This window comes from Mirounga angustirostris, unplaced genomic scaffold, assembly GCF_029215605.1.
Source record: "Mirounga angustirostris isolate CCGP_5_RB_7025 unplaced genomic scaffold, mMirAng1.0.hap1 SCAF_5, whole genome shotgun sequence".
Classification (NCBI taxonomy): domain Eukaryota; kingdom Metazoa; phylum Chordata; class Mammalia; order Carnivora; family Phocidae; genus Mirounga; species Mirounga angustirostris.
The window spans coordinates 20,873,409-20,886,611 of record NW_026991713.1 but is presented as its reverse complement, the minus strand read 5'-3'; the positions used below and the strand labels follow the sequence as shown (position 1 = coordinate 20,886,611).

The 13,203-nt window shown below is 39.5% G+C and overlaps 2 protein-coding genes across 6 annotated transcripts in view; both read left to right on the top strand.

Annotated features, from left to right (window-relative positions):
• NR1H4 (nuclear receptor subfamily 1 group H member 4) overlaps positions 1 to 1,456 on the top strand; it is a 47,106-nt gene extending 45,650 nt beyond the window's left edge. For all 4 annotated transcript variants that reach the window (XM_045867160.1, XM_045867152.1, XM_045867145.1 and 1 more), the window contains one exon: positions 1,218 to 1,456. In XM_045867160.1, coding sequence (XP_045723116.1) covers positions 1,218 to 1,456 — 239 coding nt within the window. The remainder of the gene's footprint in view (positions 1 to 1,217) is intronic.
• Positions 1,457 to 8,997: 7,541 nt separating this feature from the next.
• The window catches only part of GAS2L3 (growth arrest specific 2 like 3), a 39,475-nt gene continuing 35,269 nt past the window's right edge, over positions 8,998 to 13,203 (top strand). The window contains exon 1 of one of the 2 annotated variants that reach the window (XM_045872761.3): positions 8,998 to 9,131. The gene's annotated coding sequence lies outside the window, so the exon portion shown is untranslated. The remainder of the gene's footprint in view (positions 9,132 to 13,203) is intronic. The other variant, XM_064590743.1, reaches the window with a different exon arrangement.

Here is a 13,203-nt window from a genome sequence, read left to right as displayed (position 1 = left end):
ACTAAACATGGTTCCAGACATTGGGGGATATAGCAGTAAAGAAACGGGCAGGAGACAGCTGCATGGAGTTTGCACTCCAGTAGGGTGAGAAAGACAATAAATGAGGAAACAAAAATAATTTTCAGGAGGTGGTAATGCTAATATATATATATAAAGATGAGGATATAAGGAAAGAAAGTGGCAGAATGTTACTATTAGTAGTAGTCAGGAAAGGCTTTTCTGAGGGGTTGGTATTTGAACAGGGACCTAAATGGAATTACATACTTTTTAAAATAATAGAGAACATACTATCCTTTTCTTAAGTTTATTTTCCCATGTCATTAAAAAATTGTATCAGTAATGGGGCACCTGGGTAGCTCAGTCAGTTAAGTGTCTGACTCGTGATTGCGGCTCAGGTCATGATCTCAGGATTGTGAGATCAAGGCCTCCATTAGGCTCTGTGCTAGGCATGCAGCCTGCTTAAGATTCTCTCTCTCCCTCTCCCCCTGCCCCTCTGTGTGCCCATGCATGCACTCTCTCTCTCTCAAAGAAAATTATATCAGTAAAAGTTTGTTGAAATATATGTATCCATCATATTGATGGACAATCGTTTACTTGTTACCATGTTTGGATATTCAGGATGTTTCCTTTTTTCTGTTGTTTTAAACAATGTCAAAATGGATATTTCTGCACATAAAATTTGTCTGTATTTTTGGATTATTTTAATAATCTGAGAGTGATGCCATGTTCATGATTTGTAAAGCATAATTTCAATGTTAGCCTTAAACCATCTTTATACATAATACCAAGGCAGAAACTAGTTGTTACTTTGTTTTACCATAAAACAAATAATTAAAATAAAGAAAAACTTTTTGGCCATACATACTAAAGTTACACATATATACTCTATGACCCAGCAATTCCGCTACTTGGAATATACCCACTAGAAATGATACATATGTCCACCATATGGGTTACCTTTGGGGGCATAGATTAGAAGGATAATTTAGGGAGGCTTCTGGTGGGGGGGCAATAAATGTTCTATATCTTGATCTAGTTGTGATTACATGCATACGTGTGTGTGTGTGTGTGTGAATTCATCAAGTTAAACACTTATGTACATTTAAAAGTGCACATTTGTAAGTTACATTGTAAGCAAGTTACTGTTGCTACAATTATGCCAAATTAACAGTTCTCCACTTTTTAATTTTGTCTTTATATTTTAAACCTCAAAACAGACAGGCAGTACATAAAGGACAGAGAGGCAGTAGAGAAGCTTCAGGAACCACTGCTTGATATGCTCCAAAAGTTGTGCAAGATTTATCAGCCTGAAAATCCTCAACATTTTGCCTGTCTCCTGGGTCGACTGACCGAGCTGCGGACTTTCAATCATCACCATGCAGAGATGCTGATGTCATGGAGAGTAAATGACCATAAGTTTACCCCACTTCTCTGTGAAATCTGGGATGTGCAGTGATGAGCATCGAAGGGGCAATAGCATCTAGCTCTTTATTCCCCTCATAATATAAATCTGATGTATAACTTTCTTTTATTTCATTTGTACCTGGTTTCACACAAGAATTTTGATGAATATTTATGCAGTAATTTCATAACTTCCATAGTTGTAAATACAGAGCTAGATAGGATGACTTTCTTTACATTGTATTTTACAAGGCTTCAGGGACTCTTCCATTCTAATTGGCATGCCCTGTTTGCCTAATTAAATTGATCATTCTTCACCTCTATCTGTTGAAATAGGGAAACTTTCATTTTGCTCTTCATCTTACCTTATTTGCATACATTTTATCAGAGTTGTGTTCAATTTTAGCAATAAACTGAACATAATGGCAACAGGCTTTTCTTCTGGAACAAAATTTGAAAAATACAAACCCATATCTTTAGATGGTGAATCACATCCTATTGGGCCTGGTGTATGTGTGTCTGGGGGGGGGGTGATGGGTAATTAACAAAAAGATAAACTCTCATAACACAAATGGTGTTTTTCTCATCCCTGGAGAAGTCCTGGTGAATACTCATTTATTTGTAATAGCCCTCGGATCATTTCATTTTCTTTGAAGTTCAAAGAGATAACATACAGAAAAATTAATGATTCTCACATAAAGTATTCCCTCAAGCAAACCCTTTCGCAGTTAGGATCTTGAAGTAGCATTTACAAATGCAGACGACTTCCATGATGGGATATTCCCTTTTCTCTCTTAAGAGCACTCACTATTCGCTTCAGTGCATATAATTAATCTTTTTTTTTTTTTTTTGGTTTGTTTTGTTTTGCTTTTGGAAAACACTCCTACAGCTGGGTGCACAGCTGTTGTATACTTCCACAAAGCAGGAATTATTTCATTTCCTTCATTCATTGTTATACTGTTGCATTCTTCTCCCCATTATCCTTTGGTGAATACAATAAAACACCTTCTATAAGTAATGGGCTTATATGTCCCTTTCTCCTGAAGCCAGACAAAATGGAGCTTGCTTAGCACGCCAAAGTCCTAAACATAGTGGAATGAGGTGGGACTAGCGTTAGTTGGATTCCACTTGCTACAACAAGAAGATGTGTGTCCTCACTAAGTACAAGATTCTTAGGACACGGTAACTGCCTGGAGGGGTTTACAAAGAAGTGCAGAGGCAAGTTCTATGGGCTCACTGGGCAAGTCTCATGGAGAAGGTGGCAATTCCCTTGGACTTGGAAGGGTAGCCAGGACTTCCTTGGATCAGGGTGAGAGGGAAGGGGGTTCAAGGTGAAAGGAGTGGCAGGAGCAAAAGCAGGGGGTGATGAGTTGTGCAGATTTTAAAAAAGCACAAGTAATTTGGGGAGAGACAACCCTTAGCACAACCCTTCCTGAGCCTGTTTCACCATTGTGAAATGAAGATACCAGCGCCTACCATCTCAAGGGATTGAGCTAATGAATGAAAAGTGGGAAGTTGCAGGCCCACCAAGGAAGAGGGGTGGTAAAGAAAGGACACTTCAGACAGAGAAGTCAATTTCTGAATGCCTGAAGGAGGAGATCCAGTTTGAGAAATTGAATGTGGTTTGGTGTTTCCCAGATTACAAGGCAGATGCCTTGTAGGGAAAGTGATGGGAAATGAACTGGAACTGAGGGAGCACTGTAGACAGAGCTAGTAGTTTATCATGTAGGTGAGGATTTATTCACATAGTTAAGACCTTGTAATAGTAAATAATAATTCTTCTCATGTGGAAAACTAATTGTGATTAAGAAATAATGTAGGTTCTTTGTCCCCAGTTATGACACAGAGCTTCTAAAACATTTGGAATTTCCTGATGGGGTGAAAGGAGTATCTTTTGTTATTCAAAACAAGCCCCTTTCAACCAGACTTGAGTTTATGCTAATAAGGTGATAGGAGTGGGGCTGTAGATGCTTTAGGATGGGGAATGATTGCTAGAGGAGCCAACCATGTGATTAGAGAGCTGGATCTTTCAGCCTCATTCCCAGACTCTGAGGAAGGAAGATGATCCCAGAGATTGAGGTCAATCACCAATGGCCAAGGATTTAATAATGCTTATGTAATGGGTCTACCATAAAAACACCTAAATGACGGGTTTGGAGAACTTCTGGGTTGATGAACACATTGAGGTACTGGGAGGTCAGTGTGCTGGAGAGAGCATGGAAGCTCCATGTCTTCTCCCCCACCCCCATACCTAGCCCTGTGCCTCTTCCATTTGGCTATTACTGAGTTGTACCCTTTATAATAAACAGTAATAGTAAGTAAACTGTTTTCTTGAGTTCTGTGAACCATACTAGCAAATTATCAAAACTGAGGAGGGGGGTCATTTGTAAAGATCTTATTTCCAAATAAGGTCACATTCTGAGGTTCTAGATGGATATGAATTTTGGGGAGGGGCACACTATTCAATCCACTACATAGATACAACAACTGTTATCAAATTTTGTTATCAACAACTGTTGTTATCAAATTTTATATCATTGAATTCCTTATACATATTATTTGTTAATGCAAATCTGTAACATTTCTTTAAGATAAGCTTAGTATTGCTTTTAATGTAGTTGGCTCTCAATAGATTATCTGCTGAATGAGTAGTTTAGTTAATTATGAATAAATCAAGCCCTCTATTGCCCCCAAATTTTATCCAGTACTTCACACAAGGTATAATCCATATATTGACACTCAATAATGTCAAGGAATTAAATGCAACCAGCAGCAACAGCCACAAAATGCAGAAAAAACAACTAATAAACCCATCAAAAGCAAAAAAAAAAAACAACTACTTTTTTTTTTTTTTTTAATTCCAGTGTATTTAACATACAGTGTTATATTAGTTTCAGGGGTGCAATATAGTGATTCAACAAATCTATATATTACTCAGTGCTCCTCAAGAATAGTGTACTCTTAATCCCCTTCACCTATTTCACCCAACCCCCCACCACCTCCCCTCTGGTAACCATCAGTTTGTTTTCTATAGTTAAAGAGTCTGTTTTTTGGTTTGTCTCTTTTTCTCTTTGTTCATTTGTTTTCTTAAATTCCACATGTGAGTGAAATCATATGATAGTTGTCGATTCTCTGACTTATTTTACTTAGCATTATACTCTCTAGATCCATCCATGTTGTTGCAAATGGCAAGATTTCATTCTTTTTTATGGATGAGTAATATTCCACTGTATATATATATATATGTGTGTGTGTGTATCTGTCTATCATCTATCTATCATTTATTTATCTATCTATATCATCTATCTATCATCTATCTATCATCTATCTATCTATCTATCTATCTATCTATCTATCTATCATCTATCTATCATCTATCTATCTATCATGTCTTCTTTATCCATTCATCTATTGATGGACTCTTGGGCTGCTTCCATAATTTGGCTATTGTAAATAATGCTGCAATAAACATAGGGGTGCATATATCTTTTCAAATTAGTGTTTTTGTATTCTTTGAATGAATACCCAGTAGTGTAATTACTGGATCATATGGTAGTTCTATTTTTAATTTTTTGAGAAATCTCCAACTGTTTTCCACAGTGGCTGCACCAGTTTGCATTCCCACTAATAGTGCATGAGATTTCCTTTTTCTCCACATCCTTGCCAACACTTGTTGCTTCTTATATTTCTTACGGTTCTTTGTATTTTTGACTTCAGCCATTCCTTTTTTTTTTTTTTTTTAAGTGAGGGGGCTTTGGGGGAGGGGCTGAGGGAGAGGGAGAGAGAATCTTAAGCAGGCTTCACACCCAGCATGGAGCCCAATGCGGGGCTCAACTCCCAACCTTGAGATCACGACCTGATCCAAAATCAAGAGTTGGATGCTTAACCAACTGAGCCACCCAGGTACCCTGACTTTAGCCATTCTGACAGGTGTGAGGTGATATCTCATTGTGGTGTTGCATTTCCCTGATGATGAGTGATGTTGAGCATCTTTTCATGTGTCTGTTGGCCACCTGTATGTCTTCTTTGGAGAAATGTCTGTTCATGTTTTCTCCCCATTTTTAATTGGATTGTTTGGTTTTTTTTGGTGTTGTGTAAGTTCTTTATATATTTCAGATATTAACCCTTTATCAGATATGCCATTTGCAAATATCTTCTCCCATTCTCTATGCTGCCTTTTAGTTTTATTGTTTCTTTTGCTGTGCAGAAGCTTTTTATTTTGATGTAGAACCAATAGTTTATTTTTGCTTTTGTTTCCCTTGTCTTGGGAGATAAATCTAGAAAAATGTTGCTACGGCCGATGTAAGAAAAATTACTGCCTGTGTTCTTTTCAAGGATTCTTATGATTTTGGGTCTCCCATTTAAGCCCTTAGTCCATTTTGAGTTTATTTTTGTAACTATGGTATATTTTAAGCAATAGAGCATTCTTGCAGGGCTGTGAAAAAGCCAAATCATATTTCAACATCCAAGGGGTATATGATTTTGAGAGGCTCTTCTATTTGATTAGTCAGATAAGTGATTATTCCTAATGTAATAACTTAAATTTAGATTTCCAAGCACGGTGCTTTCTTAAAGTGGGGGCACATCTTCACAATTCTGGCAAAGTCATAACTAATAGACTTTATCATCTGATGAAAACAGACTGGTGAAGCTTGTGCTGCATGTTGCAACCATGGCAATTTCAAGTAAAGTAAGAACCTCTAAAGTATAGCTATTAACCTAACCACCAATTAGAAAATCTACACATGAAAGTAGATTTCACCTCATTAGGTAGAACCCTCAATTACTAATTGTAGTGTTAAAATCAAGATAGGTAAGATGGTGAGTGCACTTAGGGAGTGAGGTACTAACTGGGAACTAAAATGGTACTAACTGGGAAATAAAAATGAGGTTAAGAAAGCAACAAGAGAACTTTCTTATTATACAGAAGGGAAAAGCAACAAGAATCAAAGAATTTAGAAGGGAACTCCTCACCCAATGTACACATCTAACCAGTAAGGGATATGGGCTTAAAGAGAAGTGATTTGCTTAGACTTTTTGATTGCAGATTCACTTTCCTCCTGTCTTGTATCTTTATAAGGTACAGAAGTTACCACGACAAACTACATAGACAATGAGAATAAAAAGAAAGCATAAAATACCCTGCTGTCACAGTTTCAGTAAATGGTTTAGAAATATTAAGTGGGATGTGTGTCTGTGTGTGTGTGTGTGTGTGAGAGAGAGAGAGACAGAGACAGAGACAGAGTGTTTATGTACATATATAAGTATAGCATACTTTCAATTTTTAATAAGTGGTATTAAATGCTTAGGCACATAGTATGCATGTAAGAAAAAATTGTTAACTAATGACTCATCAAACAACTCTTAAAGTTCTGTAGAGAAGTGTACAGATTTTGATATTAGTACTCAATAAGTCCAATTTAAAGCTACTACTCCACTTGGAAACTTGGCTACATGAAGTAATATGACAAATTGTCCTTAGTTTGAAACAGAAACACTATAAAACATACATTTATTTGAATAATATAGGTGACAATTGATCTATTGTAGTCAGGGGCACCAAAGGGTTCTGGGACCAATTCAGTAAAAAGAAGGCCCACTATAGGGCATCAGGTTGAATTACCACTTACATGTCAAGTTTTGGATGACCATCTTACCCACCCCACCCCAGAATGTAAGCTCTGTGAGAACAGGACCCTTTGTGCTAGGATAGAGTCTGGTGTGGGGCAAGTACTTGTTGAATTAACTTCTCAAATATCTATCTCCTGCACCAACCAATTAAACCCCTTCTGAGCACCTCTACCTGCATGTTCCTCTCACACTTCAACCTGAACACACACCAAACCAAAGTGCAGTTTTCTTTCCCCATGTTTCTTAGATTGGCACCATTATGACATGATTACTAAGTCCAGATAAGTCAGCTTCTTAGGTATCTCCAGAGGCCTCATCCTCTCCATCCCTTTTGAATTAGTTTAGGTAATTGTTAACTTTTGGTTTTCAGAATTGTCACCAGTCTCACTCTGTTTTTCAAAATCCTTTTTTTTTTCTAAAACATACCGTCATATCATTCCCTTTTTATAACCAATCCCAAATGACTGCAAGGAAAATTTTAAACTCCTCAGCACCTACCAGACCTTTCATCTGTGCCTACTCTTCCAGTTTGATCTATCTCCCAATCCCTAATCTTTAGTCATTCAAAACTACTATTCCCAGAACATTCCAGGTGCTCTCACATGTCTGGAACCATGTGTTCTCTTTGCCTGGAAAGCACTCCTTATCCCCCATTATCCTTGCTCTTGTTAGATTCCTAATCATCCTTCAAAACTCAGCTCCTTTCAAACCTCTGGCCATCACCTTCCAAGACTGTTAGGTGTTCTCTCCTTTTCAGACCTCCGTTGAGCCTTTACCACGCTGGGCACTTTGAAGGCAGGGACTGTCTTCTTCATTTTAGTCCCTCAGCAAAGCAGCAGCAGGACCTCCTCATTGTTTGTTTGTTTTTTGTTTTTTTTTTAAAGATTTTATTTATTTGACAGAGAGAGCAAGAACAAGCAGGGGGAGCAGCAGAGGGAGAGGGAGAAGCAGGTTCCCTGCTGAACAGGGCGTCCCATGCAGGGCTCCATCCCAGGACCCTAGGATCATGACCTGAGCTGAAGGCAGACACTTAAGGACTGAGCCACCCAGTTGCCCCGTTCCTGATTGTTTTTGATGAGTGAATGAAGGAATAAGTTCTAGAGGGAGAACATCATTCCAGATCAACACCCTCATTTTACAGATGGGAAACTGAGGACCAGAGAGGTGATATGATCTGATAAAATCGAACTAAGAGGAAAGGATCTGGACCTCCAGGCTTTTGGCCACTGATTCCCCACCCCCCACTACTAACAAGTCACATTGCAGTTACAGTTATAAGAGACCTATTTATTGCTACCTTCAAGTCCAGTCTCTGCTCTATTTCAACCCTCCGAGCTCGTAAGCGTCCCTCATTGTGATGACGTTAATTTTTTACCCCCCCCACCCCCTTCTCGTGTGTTTCCTGAAGTAACAGCCCAACATCCTCTGTTTGCTTCCAGTTGTGGCCCGCAGCTACAGGATACTCTCCATCTTTCAACACCAACCCTCACAGGAAGAGGGACCCCTGTCGGGAAGGTTTCTCCGTAGGACTCCTATTCCGACTGGGTGACAGTTTGTCTCCGGAAACCGTGGCGCCCTCACTACAGCCAGATCTCCAGTGGTTTATGGTCGGGAGGGGCTCTTAACAGATCTGGTTAAGACTCAGGGCAACACCCTTGAACTGTACCCTGCAACTCTCCAGAACGCTCACAGACGACGTTGATTCACCTCTTCTGCCTATCGGGACAAATATCGGGGCTGTTGAGGTCGCCGAGGGGCCAGATGGGGGGGGACCTGCTCCGTGACCAAGCCACTTGGCTTTTCTGTGGAAAGCGGGGCTTGGGCACCGGACTTGGGAGACTCCAAGCGGTGGAAGGCGGGGCGCACCCGGCTGACTGAGGCGCGCGCGCGGGTCGCGTGCTCCCGGCGGCCTGGGGCGGGGCCTCCGGCCACGCCCCCCTCCGCCTTCTGATTGGTCCTTTCGAAACAGGCAGCGAACCGCGGCGAGCCCTGAGACCCAGGCGGAGGCGGCGGCAGTTGGTCAGGGGCGTGCCAGCTTCGCACAGATTGAACCGCGATGTCACCGTGCAGGGAGAAGTGACCATCCCGCGCCAGGGCGGGTGAGTACTTCTCTGTTTGTCTTCTCTCTTCCTCGCGAGCCTTTCCTCGCCTTCTTGGGGCTGCCGCGCCTCAGTCTGCGGGCTCGAGAACCCCCGGCGCTCCGCCGAGTCGAAGCGCTGGTTTGGTCGGGTCTTGGAGCTGCGGGATCCAAGACACTCTGCGATTGGCCCGCCGCGAGAGCCGTGTCCTCTGATTGGTCCCTGGGGCTGTCAAGGTGAAGTTTTGCCTGCCCTCTCCAGCCCACCTTGGTGCGGTGCGAGGGGCAACAGGTGTGCAGGGGCGGGGGACGGCAGGTGCGGACCTAGTAGGTTGGGGAAGAGGTATCGAGCCGTTACTGGTCTGCTTTAGAAACGAGAGGGAGATCAGAGCCTGAAGCTAGTTGAAGGTCTCCAGGGGTACCCAGGCGCCGAGCACATATAGGGTCACTTGATTACTCAACACCATCCTTTGGAAGAATTAATGAAGTCACTGACCTTGGAAAGAGAACGACACAGACGGTCATTTTGCCCTCTAGCAAAGTTTACAGACTCTTGCCTGTTTGTTCTCTCCAGTCCAGGCAGGGCTCTGCTTTCCCAGCTACACCCCTTAGTTTGGAGGGCTGCCTTGGGGGGTGTATTGAAAAAGAAAAGGAAGGCTTGTAGATTGCCCTGGAAATCTGGGGAAGCTTTTGGAAGGTGTCCTTCCTCACGCAGTCACTCCTGGTTCCTAACTAATCTTTTCAAGTTGAATTTTATGGATTTAAGAGTGCTTTGTAGTATGCATGGCGGAGTTGCTGCTCCAGTTCTCAAGTGAAGAGATGTATTTTTGCAGGCCCAGTCCAAGTGACACTTTGGGTTTTGTTTTGCTTGTGTGAAGAGCGCTAATAACTACTTTATCAGAAGATAAGCAGTTGGTGAACTGCTATAAGATCACCTTTCTTGGCACTTAAATTATTAGGAATTGGAATTCTAGCCACCTCAGGTTTTCTTTGGGAGGGGATTGGGTTGGATTTGAATGAAAAAGTGGAAACTGGTGAGAATCTTCTAGCATAGATTCTGATACAAGTTGTCTGATTGATGTGTTTCAAAAATTCATTAACAGCTTTGGATCGTAGGTGTCTGCTATTTTGACATTATTGAATTAAAAGTAATATTTCTTTTTAGCATAGCAAAATTGCTAAGTATGCAGGCTCTGAAATCAGGCTTTACCGTGGGTATGACCTTAGGCAAGTTATTTAATCTTTGTAAGCCTAAATTTTCTAATCTGTAAAAGAAGGTTAATAATAGTTCCTACCTTACCAATGGGAGGATTGCCGTGAGGATTAAATGAAATAATCCATGTAAATAGTTTAGTACAGTGCCTGACATATAGCTATTATTATTTCTATGCTGTTTAATTTGGATAAAAAGTTTCAAGCTACACTCGGGGCGCCCGGGTGGCTCAGTCGTTTAGCGTCTGCCTTAGGCTCAGGTCATGATCCCAGGGTCCTGGGGTCGAGCCCCGCATCGGGCTCCCTGCACAGCGGGAAGCCTGCTTCTCCCTCTCCCACTCCCCCTGCTTGTGTTCCCTCTCTCGCTATGTCTCTCTCTGTCAAATAAATAAATATAATCTTTAAAAAAAAAAAAAAGTTTCAAGCTACACTCAAGGGCCTGAGAGGCGAGGTAAAGGTAGTGCCAGAGGCAGTGATGAGCTCTTATTCATTGATTAATTTAATACCTGTAAGCATAGTAACTGTTGCTATTTATCAAACACATTATTACCTAGACAGTGCAGGTACGTGTTTTAGGTGCTTTAGTTACATTAATGTTAAACCTCTTAGTAATCTTGTAATGTAGTTGGTGTTAATCTGAATGTTACAGGTGAGGAAACTGAAGCTCAGAGAAAGCAAATAACCTACTAAGTCCACTCAGAATTCAGTCTACCCCCTTTTTTTGTCTGTCACACTGCCCTTTATTTATATTCCTGGCATTACGTAACTTCTCTGTGCATAGTTGTTTGTATGGCCCAGATTCATTTCTGCCACGGGTATAGTTTTATTTTTGAATACTTCATTAATAAAAAAAATAGTAAGAAATAATTTGTGATGGTAGATCAAAGTGTGCGATAAGAGAAGAATGTCAGCAACATACATGCTATTACTAAAAACTAAATGAGTCCAATGGTGTTTGGAGAATTGGCCAGTTCAGAAGTAATGTTTCCTAATTTGTATTTTCCCATTTAGTTTTGGTGTATTCACTATATTTTTACTATGCAGCACTCTTCTATTATTTTTTTCCCCCTGTATATCTCAAGTTTGGAGTTAAGAAAGTTCAGTTATTTCAATAATTTTTCTCAAGCCAACTGTTGAGAAGGAAAGTCAGGCGTTAAGGTTAATATGTATTGTTATAGTTTACTTTCAGTAACATGTCTGTGTATGTCTGTGTTCATGTGTTTTACTTTCTTCTTATTACCTATTGCTTTCTATACTTTGATATCAGATACACCTTTACATACCTAATGAACCATGTGATGTACATAGAATATGAGAGAATAGGAAACTTGAGTCTGTCAGTAAGTTTATCTCACTTCCAGTTTCACAATTTTTAATTGAAATTTAAATGCCATAAAGAAATGCCTCAGGAGGCATGTTTACAAGATAAGGCAGTCATTGCATTTGTATTTCTTCAGTGTTTCTCCTTCTAAAAACACAAAACATTTTCTCATGTTATTACATTGTTACATAGTAGGTTGTTTTAACAGAAAGTTGCCATTTATTTTATCAATAAGTTACTAATTTCTGAAGAACTAGGATGTAATAAAATGTAGCATATGCACTAAACATTAATTTTGTCTTTGATGTTGAAAGCATCTTAGGAATTTATAGTACTATGACCATCAGTCATATGATAGATATTGCTGAAGTGCTGACTGATAGAGATTTCTGCATATTATCACACAACATATACTTTTCTGTAACACTGTACAATTGACTATGTTTGAAGAGCTCACTCTATATAGTTTCAAATATAATGACTTTTCTTTTGATAGATGACTTGTTACTATTTTGGATTCTAAAAATAAAATTGGCTGTTGAAAAACTTGTTTGTGTTCAGAAGTTTTTTTTTATACCCTCCCTCCCCCAATTTAGAAAACATTGTGATTCCAGTAACATAATTATACATACTGTTCTGCAGATTGCTTTTGGTCACATAACATCTTTTCATATCAGTAGATATAGCTCTTATTTTTTCAAGTGGCTGAATGAATCCACTGAATGTATGACAATTTATTTGAGCAGTTTCCTGTTAATAGATGCTTTATGTTGTTTTTACATTTCTTTATATTAGTGTTTGTGTATGGGTATGTTTTCCATAGAGTCTTTTAGTTTATCATATATAAAGGTAAACTGATTTTAAGTTATTTAAAAATTTTATGATAAATGAATAGTTCTATTGAACATGAAATTAAGTTATTCAGGTTGAATCTCTACAAAACATTGCAAGAGGAAAATTTCAAATAGAAAATCAAAGACTCCCAACAAATGAATAGTCTTTATAATTTTGCAAATAACATGTGATGTTTTTATGAAGCTGTAAGAATCTTCTTTCTCTTGAAAATCTTTATCTGCTTTGGAAGCTGCTTTTTCCTTAAATGAGTATACCACAGATTTATCATTATTGTTTCATATTCCCTTTAGTGATAAATGCAACATTTATTGTATTTAGGAGTAATTCTGGTACTAGTTTTAGCACTAATTTCTACCCAGTAGAAGAAATGGAGAATGTTACCACCAGAAGGTTCTTACTTTAGAAAGTATAGAATAAAATAAAAGCATATATTGCTATGTAACCTGAATTAGGGAGGGAGTTTGGGAAGTGTTTTTTTAGAGGAATTGAATCTGAAGATAGGTAGGAATGAGTCTGGAAAAGGAGGCAGAAGATTGTTGCATGTAGATAGATCATCAGGTGCAAAGTCCCAGAGATGAGAGAGCATGCTCGAAGGGTCTAAAAGAAGTTCAGTATGGCTGGAGTGTGAGGGTCAAGAGAAGAGGCTAGAGGGGATCTATCAGGCTTTGCTAGCTTTGTTGAGGAGTTGGGGCTTTATCCTGAAGGA